General features: G+C 43.7%; 1 protein-coding gene across 1 annotated transcript in view; it reads left to right on the top strand.

The window, feature by feature from the left end:
* The window catches only part of pwp2h (PWP2 small subunit processome component), a 68205-nt gene that overhangs the window by 38383 nt on the left and 12209 nt on the right, over positions 1 to 17613 (top strand). The window contains exons 10-14 of the mRNA XM_084323591.1: positions 832 to 968; positions 5396 to 5544; positions 9269 to 9416; positions 13075 to 13225; positions 16159 to 16339. Coding sequence (XP_084179717.1) covers positions 832 to 968; positions 5396 to 5544; positions 9269 to 9416; positions 13075 to 13225; positions 16159 to 16339 — 766 coding nt within the window. The remainder of the gene's footprint in view (positions 1 to 831; positions 969 to 5395; positions 5545 to 9268; positions 9417 to 13074; positions 13226 to 16158; positions 16340 to 17613) is intronic.

The following is a 17613-nucleotide window of genomic DNA, read 5'->3' as shown; positions in this document are numbered from 1 at the left end:
GCAGTTAACACTGCTAAGCATTATCAGAGCTGCCTGATAATGGTTTAAATTTTTGCTACTGTCATCATACAATACTGTAAACCCGAAGAAAAAGAGAGTTGAGCATAAATAGCTACATTTTAGAGAACGTCTTGACAATTTATTGACAAAAACATTTGCAGCCTAGCTGATCCGTATCCGCTTCTATTCATTTGTGCTAAGCTAGGCTAGCTTGCAGCCAGATAGCTTCAATCCATCATGTTGGCTTTTCCTTTTTGACCTGTTTGTATCTTCTGTGTCTGTGGCTCGTCTCCCAGGGATGGGTCAGTTGCTGGTGTTATATCTTCTCCTGTGTCTGTTGTTTCCCCGGAATGGGTCAGTTGCTGGTGTTATATCTTCTCCTGTGTCTGTAGGGATGGGTCAGTTGCTGGTGTTATATCTTCTCCTGTGTCTGTAGGGATGGGTCAGTTGCTGGTGTTATATCTTCTCCTGTGTCTGTAGGGATGGGTCAGTTGCTGGTGTTATATCTTCTGTGTCTGTAGGGATGGGTCAGTTGCTGGTGTTATATCTTCTCCTGTGTCTGTAGGGATGAGTCAGCTGCTGGTGTTATGTCTTCTGTGTCTGTTGTTTCACAGGGATGGTGTTATATCTTCTCCTGTATCTGTTGTGTCTGTAGGGATGGGTCAGTTGCTGGTGTTATATCTTCTCCTGTGTCTGTAGGGATGGGTCAGTTGCTGGTGTTATATCTTCTCCTGTGTTTGTAGGGATGGGTCAGTTGCTGGTGTTATATCTTCTCCTGTGTCTGTAGGGATGGGTCAGTTGCTGGTGTTATATCTTCTCCTGTGTCTGTAGGGATGGGTCAGTTGCTGGTGTGGGAGTGGCAGAGCGAGTCCTACGTCTTCAAGCAGCAGGGCCACTTCAACAACATGGCCGCCCTGGCCTACTCTCCAGACGGACAGTACATTGTGACGGGGGGCGACGACGGCAAAGTGAGTTGCCTTTTCCCCGTTCGTCAGATTCCAACGGTGTATGCCAAGCCATTTGGCTTGCTGGTGTAAACTCTAGTCAGAGTAAATCATTGATAGGACAGTCGGAGAGAGAAAATTGGGAGAGAGATGGGTAGGGCTGTACCGAATAGTTCGAAGCTTCAGAGCTTCATTCATAATGTTGACGTTCAAATTCTAAATCAACATAAAACATTTTTATGTCTATTCATTCTGTTTAAACCAATGGGTTTTTTCTTCACAGTTGCAGATAAAGATTAGGCTACACTAATATTATAGTATTATACTATTATAGTATATGACTCGTCATAAAAATAAAACATTTATCATAAATGATGTAGCCCGTCTGCATCCGCTTGGCACTCGGCGCTCCATCAAGACGTCACCATCACTTTCGTACCAACCGTGCCCTTATTGGATTATTTATGTTGACAAAACTGACTAGTTATATTCATTAAAGAAAGTTGATTTCATTTATAAGAAAAAATACTAATTTGGGCGGCTACGTGGCGTAGTGGGCAAGGCACTCGCCACAAAATGCTGGAGACGCTGGGCTTGTCAGTTCGAGCCCAGCGCTCCACATTTGCTTTCAGTTTAGCTGGTCGTCCGTACTAATACACATTGGCCGTATTAGGGGGTGGGAAACTGATGGGTGGGGATCGGGCGTTGTGGACAGCGACTCCTACAGGTCGGTTGGTGCGCCTGCGCAGTAGAATCAGGAAGTGTCGGGGGCAGCGTGAGCCTCCCACGCGTTACTCCTCGCCACTGAGAGATCGAGCTGCGCAGGTGAAAAGATGCGACTGCTGTTACCTCAAGTACCGGAGGGGACTTGTGCTATGTATGACTTAGTCCACATTGCAGCCGGCTTGTGGGAGGCAAGAAACGGCGTCCGTGACAGGGGAGGGTTGAATTGGATGATACGAAATTGGGATGGGAGAAAATATAGAAAATTGGAGAAAAAGTGGATTAACACTTTGATTGCCTAAGGCTAAATTCATGATATACAGTAGGTTGCCAGCTCTATTTGTCTATGGAGAAATTCCCCTTCTTTGCAGGGCTATAACTTTTTAAATTCTATTGCTAAATTGCCATTATTAGGGCCCATTCAATGTCCTATATGTATTGTTCAGGGTGAAGCAACGTTAAACTTTTTCATTCACATATTCATACTAAAGTAACAGTGATTCCCAACCTGGGGGTCCGCCAGGGGGCGCAGGGGGTCCGCCAGACCACAGATGATTTGAGGTATTTTTTTTTTTTTTTTTTTTTTAAATTTTTTTCTTTCAGAGAAATATTTAATTAACATATTTTTATCATCAGAAGCATGAATAGTCTCTCCACTACAATAAAAAATAAAGATAAATAGATAAACATCTAGACATGATTTTTGAACGTTAACAGTAGGCTACCGGGTAGCCGCTAAAACGCGAATCAGTTGACTGTATCACTTTCCGTAGCTAGCCTAGCACGCTAGTTAACTTTCTCGGCTCATCTGCAGTCAGCCGCCAGAGGCGAAAATGTGTGACAAACGAAAAGGAGATGACGGCAGCTCATCTGCAAAAAAAGTTAGGACCTACAGCAATCGCGGAAATTACATCACCATGGGCTTCACTGAGGGACCAGACAAATGACCTGAGTGTGTGATTTGTGGAGAAAAGTTGGCAAACTCGAGCCTGAAGCCCAGCTAGCTGAAGAGACATCAGGCGTCTAAGCACCCAGAAACCGTTGGGAAGGATCCGGACTTTTTTCGGAGGAAAGAACAGTCTCTCAAGGCGAACAAGCCCGTTGATGTTAGAGTAGCGTGGAGCAGGGCTGGCAGTGATTTACAGAAGGCTACCGAAGCCTCCTTTGAGTGTTCGCTTTTAATTGCAAAAGCAAAGAAACCGCACAATATTGACGAGCAGCTTATCAAACCAGCCTGCATCAAAATTGTTTAGAAACTGTGCGGCCCACAGGTGGCGGATAAACTAAAATCAGTACCACTCTCGAACAATGTAGTGAAAGACCGAATTGATAAGATGTCAAGTGATTGCGAGCAGCAGCTGTCAGAAAAGCTTAGAAAGGGTCCATTTGCCATACAACTTGATGAAACTACAACTGTCGCAGACGAGGCTGTGCTCATCGTTTATGTGCAGTATATCGAAAATGAGGATCTGAAGCAGGACATTCTCATGTCAGTCAACCTTACTACCACCACTCGAGGTGAGGATATTTTTACTGCAGTGGATTCTTACTTAATTCAACATAAATGCAAACCGTTCACCATTAGGCCTAACAAAATTAATAGTTGGTTTCAGGTTGGTTGTCAGTTTGGCCATGGGTAGGTAGGGAATTTATTTTATTTTATTTTTTTATTTTATTCTTTCCCACGGCGACTATGGATAGGGAATTTCTTTATTTAATTAAAATGTTCACAACAACATGGATGCATGTACTCTGCCAGCATGTTTAATATCCATAATACTAAATGTTTGACTAAGATTTCTATGAAACTTTATATAAAAAAAAAAAAAAAAAATCGGATTTTTTTTTTTAATTTTTAATTTAAAAAAAAAAAAAACTCATAAAATATATTGGGTCGCACCTAAATCGGCAGGGTCGGTCGGCAACCTGAAACCAACTATTATTTTTGTTAGGCCTTAGGGCCTGATTTGAGAGGATGAATACAGGATTTGAATATTGGCCAACATTTTGAAATACATATGGTGCAAGATGAGATTTGTTGATTGAAGGCACAAGTCAAAGAAGCATAGTGGGTCTAATTATGATGCATATGCCTGTGTATAAGCAGTTTGTTATTAAAATGACAAAAAAAAGTATTAAAATGACAAAAAAAAGTATTTTATGGTATTTTATTAGGAGGGGGGTCCAGGAATTTCATCAAAGATGTTTGGGGGTCCCTGGGGGAAAAAAGGTTGGGAACCCCTGGTCTAATGTATAAGTATGTTTTCATCTCTTTCTGCAGCTTTCTCCAGAACGTGATCTATAGCCCCAAATGCATTATATTGATGATGAAATACAGTTTGATGGCAATCGGCGCGATATAAAAAATTCCAACTAGACATGGTTCTAGAAGTTACTACACGTCATCTGATGTTGACCGGATGGGTGAAGGGGCGTTTATAATTCCGTGGGCAACATTATACCATTCATCTAATGTGGGACATATGTTCATCAGATCAGTTAGTATAGGAGACATTGAAAAATAACGCTGAATCTTACCGTATCTTCCTCGCGCCGTTGGGCGATGAGCGTGGAGTATACATTTTCCTATTATGGGTTGTTTGAATACCCGGTCCATTTCCAGGTTGTATAATGGTATATACGTCCAAATCATGTTGTTTATCGAGTTATTGGCAACGGATCGCTGTGTGTTGTGACGAGCTCGAGTGCCGGGACATGTACCGAGTGCCCGGAAGTGGTGTGGGTGAATAGCACATCGTCCAAGTGGCTTCCTGTTGGGCGATTGCGCCGATCGGCCACCAGATGGCGCTCTTGAACCGCTGGAGGGTTCGGTGGGGCTTTTTGGTGGGTCTCAGGCCAGCGGATAGGAAATATGAATCCGATCACAGATTTTTGAAATATTGATATCAAAGACGAGTTACGGGCGGCTAGGTGGTGTAGTGGTCTAAGGCACTCGCCACCAGTGTGGAGACGCTAGGATTCGCGTGTTCGAATCCAGCTCTCCACATTGTTTTTCAGTTTGGCTGGTCGTCCGCAGTAATACACATTGGCCGTATTACGGGGAGGGAAAAACTGAAGGGTGGGGATCGAACGTTGTGAACAAGCGACTCCTACAAGTCGGTTGGTGCGCCTGCGCAGTAGAATCAGGAAGTGTCGGGGGCAGCGTGAGCCTCCCACGCGTTACTCCTCGACACTGAGAGGTCGAGCTGCGCAGGTGAAAAGATGCGACTGCTGTTACCTCAAGTACCGGAGGGGACTTGTGCTATGTATGACTTAGTCCTCACTGCAGCCGGCTTGTGGGAGGCAAGAAACAGCGTTCGTGACAGGGGAGGGTTGAATTGGATGATACGAAATTGGGATGGGAGAAAATATAGAAAATGGGAGAAAAAGTGGATCAAAAAAAAAATCAAAGACGAGTTACGGCGTCTTCGGCAACTTGAGCATGGCGGGGAAGGACGCCTAAAAGCGTCTTCCGGCAGTTAAAGTGTTAAAAAAAAATACGAATTTAATCAGATTAATCACTTTATTGAAATTGAGGATTTAGTTTGAGGATATTTTATTATTTATTTTTTTATGATTACATCATAAAATATGACGACATATTCGGGTTTAGAAAACTTCAATAGAAGCTTTGAATGTAATTTTTTTAATAAAATGACATTCGATACAGCCCTAGAAATGGGGGAGGATGTTGCTTCTTTAATGCTGAGCACCGCTCGTCGTTGCAGGTGAAGGTGTGGAACACCAACAGCGGCCTGTGCTTCGTCACGTTCTCCGAGCACACCAGCTGCGTCACCTGCGTCACCTTCACCTCCACCAGCTTCGTGGTCGTCAGCGCCTCTCTGGACGGCACGGTCCGAGCCTTCGACCTGCACAGGTGAGAGACGAGTTGTGTGTGTGTTATGCAAGGAAATCAATTCTTCACTACACTGTGTGTAGGGCTGGGCGATATGACGATATTATATAAATATCGGGTACAGTTCATTAACGATACACTTTTTAAACGTATCGTGGATATCGTGATGTTTTGCCCAAGAGGATTGTGTCGCGTCAATCTGGTCCACACGTTGAAACTTTTGAACAGCGCCGCCCCACACACACACTACTGCATCAAAGTTACTACTTATGATAACAAAGGCGTTCGTTTTGTGGCATTAACGTTATATAGTTACACGTTCAATAACATCAGCGTATTTACATAGCAACGTCCGAGGTCGACCTAGATATAGCAAGCATTAGTCGTTCATATCTCAGCCCGTGCTGACTCAGTTGTGCCCATTCTGCGGTCTGTTAATAAAGTTTTCAATCAGACACACTGAACGACCACATCAAACAAGAGGTGGACGCTGGCAAATACTGCGGCATGGTCATGCTGGACCTACAAAAGGCCTTCGACACTGTCAATCACTCCATTCTAATGGACAAGCTAAAAGCAATTGGTTTTGATAGCCTATCAGTGAGCTGGATGCAATCCTACCTGGAGGGGAGAGAACAGATGGTAGAGGTAAACGGTACTCTATCCCCCCCCCTCACAGTGAGCTGTGGTGTTCCACAAGGAAGCATACTAGGACCGCTACTCTTCCTAATTTATGCAAATGACATGTCGTCAGCCTGTGACTGCAACTTGTTCCTGTTTGCGGACGACTCAGCCCTGCTGGTCTCTGACAAGAACAAATTGCAGGTTGAAAAAACCCTCAGCACGGAACTAGGCAAAATCTGCATATGGCTCGCTGATAACAAACTATCATTACACATGGGCAAAACAGAGTCCATTCTCTTCGGTTCAAATAACAAACTCAGCAAGACCGACGGCTTCTCAGTTACAGTGGGTGACAATATTGTCACAAGGAAAGACGAAATTACCTACCTGGGTTCCATCCTAGAGGCAAATCTTTCCTGTGACAAAATGGCATCCAATGTAATAAAAAAAGTCAACCAACGAACTAGATTCTTGTACCGGATCTCCTCTCTGGTAAACAAGAATACCCTGAGGACTCTGGCAGGAGCACTCATTCAAGGGTACTATGACTATGCGTGCACCTCATGGTACCAAAGCACCTCAAAGGCGCTTAAAACAAAATTACAAACATCACAAAACAAACTGGTCAGACTACTACTTGACCTGAACCCCAGAACCCACCTCACCCCTGCCCACTTTGCCAACCTAGGATGGCTTAGAGTAGACGACAGAGTACAGCAACTTGCAATGGGCCTGGTCTACAAGATACACTATACGACCGGGGTGCCCATGTACATGTCAAAATACTTCCCAAAGGTCAGTGAATACCACAACCACTACACCAGAGGAAGCTCAACAAATCATGTTAAACCCAGATTCGGCTCAAACAAGGGACTAAACACGTTTCGCAATTATGCCACAACAATGTGGAACGCCCTACCCAAAGCTGTAAAGGAATGTGAATCCCTGCCCACATTCAAAACCGCCCTTAAAGAGCACCTACGGGAGGCTGCAATTCGAAACTGGCCACCGTAAATGCCCAAAACCCCCACCACCTCCTAATAGACAGTCTCCTCCCCACCGCATGTATATATTCCCTCCCCGCCGTATGTATATTCCCCTCCCACCCACCCACCCCCTCCTAATGTACAGTCCCCTCCCCATCATATGTATATACTCTGTCAGGATCTAGGGGTAACAGTACTGTATATTTGAATACCGCCTATGTCACAAATGTATCAGTACTAAATACCTATATGTCCCTATGCCATAAATGTCATGTATGTTATGTATGTCATAAATGTCTATATGAATTGAAAATGGGGGACCCTGATGGAAACAAGACAAACGTCTTTCTCAGGTCTGCATCCCCTTAACAATTGTATGTATTGAGCCGTACTGTATTGTACCCATTCTGCAATCTGTTAAATAAAGTTTTCATTCATTCATTCACACAGATGTATGGAAAGGCTTTTATTATAACATCTGTTGCAGTAAAATCATTATGCCTCCAGTCGTTTAGTCATCCTGCGGAGCTAAAAGCTAAACGTCGGCCGCGGGGAGCTACCGCTACCATTGTTGTTGTCATTGAGCTCTCCAATGGCGGAAGTAAAAAATTAATACGCGCTTGCCGATTGGTGCTAAGAACAGCAGGGCGGGTGCAAGCGGTGTGACGTAATTGGCAGACTCGACTGTCAATCAAAATGATTCTGTTTGCCGTCTGAATGAATGAAAACGTTATTAACAGATTGCAGCATGGGTACAATACAGTACAGCTCAATACAACAACATCAGGATGCAGACCAGAGAAAGACTTTCGTCTTGTTTACATCAGGGTCCCCCATTTTCAATTCATCATATTTCATATCTAAATCATATAATATCTCATTGCTAAATATATGCAATATATAATCTAATAATCCAATAATCTAAATCTAATATATAATATAAAAATGCTAAATGCATGGGTATTTTATTTTGTCTTTAATGTTAGCTTGCAAACTCAAATACTGTCTTGGTAAGCCTCATAATGAATTGTTTGGGGGAAAAAAGAAAAACATCGTGACACTGATGCGTATCGTGTATCGCCGAAAGGTCAGAAAATATCGTGATATCATATTTAGGCCATATCGCCCAGCCCTAACTGTGTGTGTGTGTGTGTGCAACACGGCCTCATCAGGATACATAAAGAAAGTAACTCATCGGGGTGTAACTGTACACAAAAACCACGGTATGGTACGTACCTCTGTTTTGAAGTCAAGGTTCGGTACGGGTTTTCGGTACAGTGGGGGAAAGTTTGGCTTTCCATGTTCCACTCAGGGGTGATGTAGTGTGCAGTAACTAATTGTACTTGTAGGGCTGTCAACGAATATTTTAATAATAAAAAAGGACAGTAGCCTTACAGTGCCTTACAGTGTATTGCAAGGTCTGACATTGACCAAACTTGATATGCATGACCTTGGTGGGCTCTAGGTCAACTCCTGAAATGGGGGTCAATGTCAGACTTTGCAATCAAAAGTTAGGGGGCTAATAACCCTTGCCATAATTTCAGTGCGCCCCCTAACTTTTGATTGCAAGGTCTGACATTGACCCCCTTTTCAGGAGTTGACCTAGAGCCCACCAAGGTCATGCATATCAAGTTTGGTAAATGTCAGACCTTGCAATACACTGTAAGGCACTGTAAGGCTACTGTCCTGCCTCACTTCCAGTAATGAAGCTAAGCTATGCTAACGGAGCGTCTATTCCCAAAGCTAAAATGCACGCACAGAGACAAAAAAGGTATGCATCTTCTTGTCTAACTCCAGGGAAGATGTTAAATAAGCTAATTTCCAAAAAAAGTGGAGTTCCCCTTTAAGGTTAATTTCAGGTAACTGTGGTTAAGGTTATGGTTAGTTTTAGGTGACAGTGTGGTTAAGGTTATGGTTAGTTTTATGTAACAGTGTGGTTATTGTTTTGGCTAGTATAGATATAGACCACTGCAACACTTCCGGTATTCTGAAATCAACAGAGAGAAAACGACTATGGGTGTTTAAAAGGCCTGCCTGTAGAAGTGGGTTTTTAGCTGCCTTTTTAAAGATGAGGTGTGTGTGTGTGTGTGTGTGTGTGTGTGTGTGTGTGTGTGTGTGTGTGTGCGCGCGTGTAGGTACCGAAACTTCCGGACCTTTACCTCTCCGCGGCCCGCGCAGTTCTCCTCGCTGGCGGTGGACGTGAGCGGTGACCTGGTGACCGCCGGAGCCCAGGACTCCTTCGAGATCTTCATCTGGTCCATGCAGACCGGCCGCCTGCTGGAGGTGAGCCACCCCGACAGACAGAGTGTCTCCATGTCCCTCTTTAAACCCTCCTGTCCACAGAGTGTCTCCATGTCCCTCTTTAAACCCTCCTGTCCACAGAGTGTCTCCATGTCCCTCTTTAAACCCTCCTGTCCACATTGTCTTCATGTCCCTCTTTAAACCCTCCTGTCCACAGAGTGTCTTCATGTCCCTCTTTAAACCCTCCTGTCCACAGAGTGTCTTCATGTCCCTCTTTAAACCCTCCTGTCCACAGAGTGTCTTCATGTCCCTCTTTAAACCCTCCTGTCCACAGAGTGTCTTCATGTCCCTCTTTTAACCCTCCTGTCCAGTGTCTTCATGTCCCTCTTTAAACCCTCCTGTCCAGAGAGTCTTCATGTCCCTCTTTAAACCCTCCTGTCCACAGTGTCTTCATGTCCCTCTTTAAACCCTCCTGTCCACAGAGTGTCTTCATGTACAGGTGCAGCTCAATGAATTAGAATATCGTGGAAAAGTTATTTTATTTCAGTAATTAAATTCAAAAAGCGAAACTCTCAGATTATATATTGTGGGTCCACAGTAACAAAAACACCCACAGGAGGGTTTAAAGAGGGATATACAGGTGCAGCTCAATAAATTAGAATATCGTGGAAAAGTCAATATATTTCGCTGTAATGATGCAGTAATTTGTACAAAAGGAGCCCCAACCAAGTACTGAGTGAACATACATGAACATAACTTTTCAGAAGGCTGACATTTCTATATAAAAAATGTATATGTCTTATAATATTCAAACTTTCTGAGATACAGGTTTTCATGAGCTATAAGCCATAATCATCTCAATTAAAACAAATAAAGGCTTGAAATATTTCACTTTGTGTGTAATGAATCTATAATCTATGAGAGTTTCGCTTTTTGAATTGAATTACTGAAATAAAATAACTTTCCATGATATTATAATTTATTGAGCTGCATAAGCTACATTTCCTTCTTTAGACCCTTCTGTGGGTGTTTTTGTTACTGTGGACCCACAACATTATTGGGATTTTAAAACGATTAAGCTGTAACTTAATTCATGTAAAAATAATTATTAAAAAAATATTCCATGTTAGATTTATCTCAATTACAAGCAATCTAGATGGCATAGGTGGTTAATATTAGCCATTTACCTCTGCTACAGTATAGATCACATGTATCAATAAAAGGGCTATTCTTTTTTTGGGGATAAAAGGTTATGATGAGACATGAATAAATCATGTTTTCCTTGAAAAATATAAATGAAACAAGGTGGAGGCAGACACTGAACCTTTTTGTAATAATTCTTTTTACATATTTACTTGTTTTCATCTATAATTTCCCCACTTTTGGGATCCAGTGGACCTGAACACCATGTAATATAAATGTGTAGGGGGGGGGTACTCAGTCTGCACTCAGTGAAAATGTGTTATTTATTTATATGTTCTTCACAGAAAATGAGCAAAGGCCAATGAGTCTCAGGTTAACACTTTAATCGCCATGGGTTAAATTCATAATTTACCATCCCTTGCCAGCTCTATTTGTCTATGGAGAAGTTCCCCTTCTTTGCAGGGCTATAACTTTTTAAATTCTATTGCTACATTGCCATTATTATGGCCCATTCAATGTCCTATATGTATTGTTCAGGGTGTAGCAACGTTAAACTTTTTCATTCACATATTCATACTAAAATATGGTCTAAAGTATAAGTATGTTTTTATCGTTTTCTGCAGCTTTCTTCAGAACGTGATTTATAGCCCTAAATGCATTATATTGATGATCAAAGTAGAGTAGACCGTTTTCGATTATGGGATGTTGATCCTGATTAACCATTTCCAGGTTGTATAATACTATATACGTCCAAATAACGTTGTTTATTGAGTTGGGGCAAGCGATTGATCATCCAGTGTGTTGAGATGGAGTCCGGCTACCGATCGCGAGTGCCCGGAGCACATATGGATGAGCACTTCCTGTTTGGCGCGCCCCTCCCTCTTGGCCGATCTGCCGATCGGCCACCAGATGGCGCTCTCGAACCGTTAGACAGTTGAGTGGAGCTCACCAGTACATCTCAGGGCTCCGGAAAAGAAATATGATTTCGATGACAGATTTTTGAAATATTGACATCAAAGACGAGTTACGGCGTCTTCGGCAGAATGAGCATGGCTAGGAATGACGTCTTAACTCGTCCCCGGCGATCATGGTGTTAAAAAGAAAAAATAAGAATAATTCACTATCATTTCTTTTTTTAGTAAATATTGAAAACGGGAAAGACCAGAACACCACACAGAGTTAAGCCCACAGACCTGAACACCACACAGAGTTAAGCCCACAGACCTGAACACCACACAGGGTTAAGCCCACAGACCTGAACACCACACAGGGTTAAGACAGACCAGAACACCACACAGAGTTAAGCCCACAGACCTGAACACCACACAGGTTTAAGACAGACCAGAACACCACACAGAGTTAAGCCCACAGACCTGAACACCACACAGGGTTAAGACAGACCATAACACCACAGGGTTAAGACGGACCATAACACCACAGGGTTAAGACGGACCAGAACACCACACAGGGTTAAGACAGACCAGAACACCACAGGGTTAAGACGGACCAGAACACCACACAGGGTTAAGACAGACCAGAACACCACAGGGTTAAGACGGACCAGAACACCACACAGGGTTAAGACGGACCAGAACACCACACAGGGTTAAGACGGACCAGAACACCACAGGGTTAAGACGGACCAGAACACCACACACCACACAGGGTTAAGCCCAGACCTGAACACCACACAGGTTTAAGCCCACAGACCAGAACACCACACAGGGTTAAGCCCCAGAGTAACTCAGGAAGCTTCCTGTTTTAGTGTAGGAGATCTGTACATTTTGTACATATTTTATTAATTATTTTTAATTTTTTGTAATAATACTGATGATAATATGTGTAATACATGTTTATGTAAATACTATGTGCTGCTGAGACCAAGGACCACAATGAAAATAAGTGACTTTTTTGAGCTATCCTTGATAATTTTAGGATGCATGACTTGTAACATGTAATGTATTTTAATAATTGTCAAATAAACTAAACTTAAAAAAGAAAGAGAAAAGGGCGGCTACGTGGTGCAGTGGGCAAGGCGCTCACCTCGAATGCTGGAGACGCTGTGTTCGCCTGTTCGAACCCAGCGCTCCACATTGCTTTCAGTTTAGCTGGTCGTCCGTACTAATACACATTGGCAGTATTAGGGGGTGGGAAACTGAAGGGTGGGGATCGGGCGTTGTGGACAGCGACTCCCACAGGTCGGTTGGTGCGCCTGCACAGTAGAATCAGGAAGCGATGGGGGCGGCGCCCCTCCAAAGCGCAGACCCCTGACGCTGAAAGATCGCGCCACGCAGGTGAAAAGATGCGACTGCTGCCACCTCGGGTATTGGAGGGGACTTGTGCTATGTATGGCTTAGTCCACATTGCAGCCGGCTTGTGGGAGGCAAGAAACAGCGTTCGAGACAGGGGAGGGTTGAATTGGATGATACGAAATTGGGATGGGAGAAAAATAGAAAAATGGGAGAAAAAGTGGATTAAAAAAAAGAGAAAAAAAAAGCCCCGTCACTGATGGGATCATGAGACGGTGACGTGACCCTCTCTCTTTATGATTGATCAGGTGCTCGGGGGCCACGTGGGCCCGGTCAGCTGCCTGTGCTTCAGTCCGGTCCAGTCGATCCTGGCCAGCGCCTCGTGGGACCGCACCGTCCGCACGTGGGACATGCTGGACAGCTGGCAGACCAAAGAGACTCTGCGCCTCACCTCCGACGGTAACAGAACACGGCATTACTGCCCCGCTGGTTCAGAACCCAGGACTAGTACAGACTAGGGCTGTCACTTTAACAAAAAATCTAATTCGATATTCGTTGCAGAATTGTATTCGAATTTAAGCGTCAAAAAAGGTCTTTTAAAATTGCAACTAAGACAAAAAATAACCATGACCAGTAATTATTTGGAATATGTGTAGGTCAGCTACGTAATGGTGGACCGACTCACCCGCCTGCTGTCGTCTAGCCTAGCTTAGCACAATGAATGGAAGCGGACATGACTGGGTAGCCTAGGCATTGTCCAACTAACACCTCTCCCGAAGGCTACCCAGTCATGTCCGCTTCCATTCATTGTGCTAAGCTAGGCTAACGTGCAGCCAGATAGCTTTCTACTCAACGCACAGAGAGGAGACTGGTATCTATCTTCTTGTCTCTATCTGGAGAAGACGCCGGTAAGCTAATTTCCCAAAATGTTGGAGTTTTCCTATCCCTAATTGCAGGCCGGCCGTCGGTGTGCGAGTGAATGGGTGAATGTGAGGAACAAAAACCCGCTATATACTGTAAATGCACCATTTACCATGTTGTTCCACAGGCTTGGCCTTGACGTACCATTTACCATGTTGTTCCTCAGGCTTGGCCTTGACGTACCATTTACCATGTTGTTCCACAGGCTTGGCCTTGACGTACCATTTACCATGTTGTTCCTCAGGCTTGGCCTTGACGTACCATTTACCATGTTGTTCCTCAGGCTTGGCCTTGACGTACCATTTACCATGTTGTTCCTCAGGCTTGGCCTTGACGTACCATTTACCATGTTGTTCCACAGGCTTGGCCTTGACGTACCATTTACCATGTTGTTCCTCAGGCTTGGCCTTGACGTACCATTTACCATGTTGTTCCTCAGGCTTGGCCTTGACGTACCATTTACCATGTTGTTCCACAGGCTTGGCCTTGACGTACCATTTACCATGTTGTTCCTCACAGCGTTTCCGTTAGCCGGTAATTACCGGTATTTGACCGGCAAAATCTGTTGAAGTCCGACATATTTAATCTCTCCGGTCATAATGTCCGGTGAAAATAATTCCCTCTAAACACAATTAGATTATTTGAATTGTATTAAAATAGGCTAAAATTAAATAGCCTATGCGATGAACGAAACAAACAATCATTACATTTGTTTCATCGTTGCTTCACCAAGCAGCCGGTCTAATAATGACATCCTGTTGTCAGCGCGAGCTGGCTGCTGATATATTTGCGAGAAGCATCCATCTGCCGGCCGGCAGGGTGCAGTACTCCAATTCAGCCATTGGCAATTCAGCTGTTGGGTGGGGGCGCTGCTGAGCGGTTTCCAGACCGGACCTAAAAACACTGCTGCTCCATGCTTCACGTAAATATATCAGCAGCCAGCTCGCGCTGACAACAGGATGTCATTATTAGACCGGCTGCTTGGTGAAGCAACGATGAAACAAATGATTGTTTCGTTCATCGCATAGGCTATTTAATTTTAGCCTATTTTAATACAATTCAAATAATCAAATTGTGTTTAGAGGGAATTATTTTCACAGGACATTATGACCAGCACCAAGTCGTTGGGGGGTGGAGATATACATCACGCAAACCCACGATAATGTTGCCGTCTCTCTCTGCCAAATTTCTCAGTTCTTCGCTTGATATAATTAATACAAATGTCCAATATAACGGAATTCGTTAGCTCATAAAAATGTGATTATAACAGACTGCTGTTTATTAAGGTCGGGCAGACTGCCCACCGACACCTCAAGTCGGCAGCAGCACCACCAAGTCTCGAGGGACTTATTTTATTTGGAATATATTAATGACTGTATATACGCAAAAGTAGCCTAGTTTTAAGTTAAAATATTATAAATGCCTTGATGATGTCATTATTTATATAGGCCTATCAATTGTTTTTAAGCTCAATAAACTCTGACCGGAATTTATCCCATTTGTCCGGTAGATTGAAATCTACCGGACACTCAGACCTGCAAAGAAAAATTCTAACGGAAACCCTGGTTCCTCAGGCTTGGCCTTGACGTACCATTTACCATGTTGTTCCTCAGGCTTGGCCTTGACGTACCATTTACCATGTTGTTCCTCAGGCTTGGCCTTGACGTACCATTTACCATGTTGTTCCTCAGGCTTGGCCTTGACGTACCATTTACCATGTTGTTCCTCAGGCTTGGCCTTGACGTACCATTTACTATGTTGTTCCTCAGGCTTGGCCTTGACGTACCATTTACCATGTTGTTCCTCAGGCTTGGCCTTGACGTACCATTTACCATGTTGTTCCTCAGGCTTGGCCTTGACGTACCATTTACCATGTTGTTCCACAGGCTTGGCCTTGACGTACCATTTACCATGTTGTTCCTCAGGCTTGGCCTTGACGTACCATTTACCATGTTGTTCCTCAGGCTTGGCCTTGACGTACCATTTACCATGTTGTTCCTCAGGCTTGGCCTTGACGTACCATTTACCATGTTGTTCCTCAGGCTTGGCCTTGACGTACCATTTACCATGTTGTTCCTCAGGCTTGGCCTTGACGTACCATTTACCATGTTGTTCCTCAGGCTTGGCCTTGATGTACCATTTACCATGTTGTTCCTCAGGCTTGGCCTTGACGTACCATTGACCATGTTGTTCCTCAGGCTTGGCCTTGACGTACCATTTACCATGTTGTTCCTCAGGCTTGGCCTTGACGTACCATTTACCATGTTGTTCCACAGGCTTGGCCTTGACGTACCATTTACCATGTTGTTCCTCAGGCTTGGCCTTGACGTACCATTTACCATGTTGTTCCTCAGGCTTGGCCTTGACGTACCATTTACCATGTTGTTCCACAGGCTTGGCCTTCACGTAACATTTACCATGTTGTTCCTCAGGCTTGGCCTTGACGTACCATTTACCATGTTGTTCCTCAGGCTTGGCCTTGACGTACCGGCCCGACGGGCAGGAGTTGGCTGTGGCCACGTTGGACGGTGAGATCTCCTTCTGGAACCCCCACACGGCCACGCAGATGGGCTCTGTGGCCGGTCGGCACGACCTGGAGATGGGGCGCAAGGAGACCGACAAGATCACCGCCAAGCAGTCTGCCAAGGGCAAGTGAGTCATGCGTTTAACACTTTGGATGCCAGCCACGCGTTTTGTTAGTTCATGGCGACCGTTGAGTGCCCGCCAACGCTATATAGTGGTTGTTTGTCGTATTTTTTTTTATTGACGATTTTAATTCATATTTCATCAATCGAGCCTCAGGTTAGTGTTGCAGACTCTCTCTGAGCTCAATTGGGAAGATACCGCCCCCTATTGTCTCTCCCTGTGGTACTGCACCCCATTACTTTAGTTTCCTCATTTTACTTTTCCGATGAGGCATCTGAAGAATCCATTGTGATTGCCGGCCCGGGAAACGCGTGGATTATGTATTTACAGTACCCAATGCTGAATCAATAAACGCGATCGATATTTGGAATGGCGATCAGGAATTGGAATAATCTTTTTTGGATAACATCTGATCTGAGGTAAGGAATTTATTTTACCAGTCTTAGGATAATCAGAGCTATTTTCACCTATATATCAGCGTTTGCTCTATGCGTGTGTGTGTGTGTGTGGCTGTGATCGCTGATGAGGAAATGAGAGAATCGATATTTCAGCCCACTTCTATAGCGTGCATAAATACACATATACTATCGATAATCTAGCGTTTATTTGAAAACTATTCATAAATAGGCTGAACATTTACAACGTTTTTGTGTATGCTAGAATATTCCAGTAAATGCAGATTATCACAGAATCTTTATATTTTCCTTAAACAAGGGCTTTTCAAAATGCTATAAAACGGAAATGAAGCGATAAAAAAAAAATCCGTTTCGACAATGTTGACTGCAAACAAGTCATTGATAAACGACGGGCAGATTAGACACATAGCCATAATTTAAGACAGAGATTATGCATTCACAATGCTATCATTGAAGTGGGTGCTGGCATTTAACCACGTTTTACCATGTTAATGGCCGGTAATCAAAGTGTTAAGATCACCGCCAAACAGTCTGCCAAGGGCAAGTGAGTCATGCGTTTATGGTCTGTATAAGATCACTGCCAAGCAGTCTGCCGAGGGCAAGGTGAAAAAAATTTAATAGAAAATAAAACAAGAGAAAAAGAGACTAAAACATTTCAAACAGTATTTGTAGTCGGATTGATAAAACAGTTTAAGCAATCAGAGCTGACCTAAACCCATAACCTTAGGAAAAACATTTACCGTAATTTTCTGATAAGGCTCACCTGAGTATAAGCCGCAGCAGCTAAATTGAATGATGTGTACATATATAAGCCACTGGACTATGAGCCGCAGGTGTTTTAATGTTTAATTACCATATGTACGG

This window comes from Notolepis coatsorum, assembly GCF_963971535.1.
Source record: "Notolepis coatsorum genome assembly, chromosome: 1".
NCBI classification, from domain to species: Eukaryota; Metazoa; Chordata; class Actinopteri; order Aulopiformes; family Paralepididae; genus Notolepis; species Notolepis coatsorum.
This window is presented reverse-complemented; position numbering and strand designations above follow the sequence as displayed.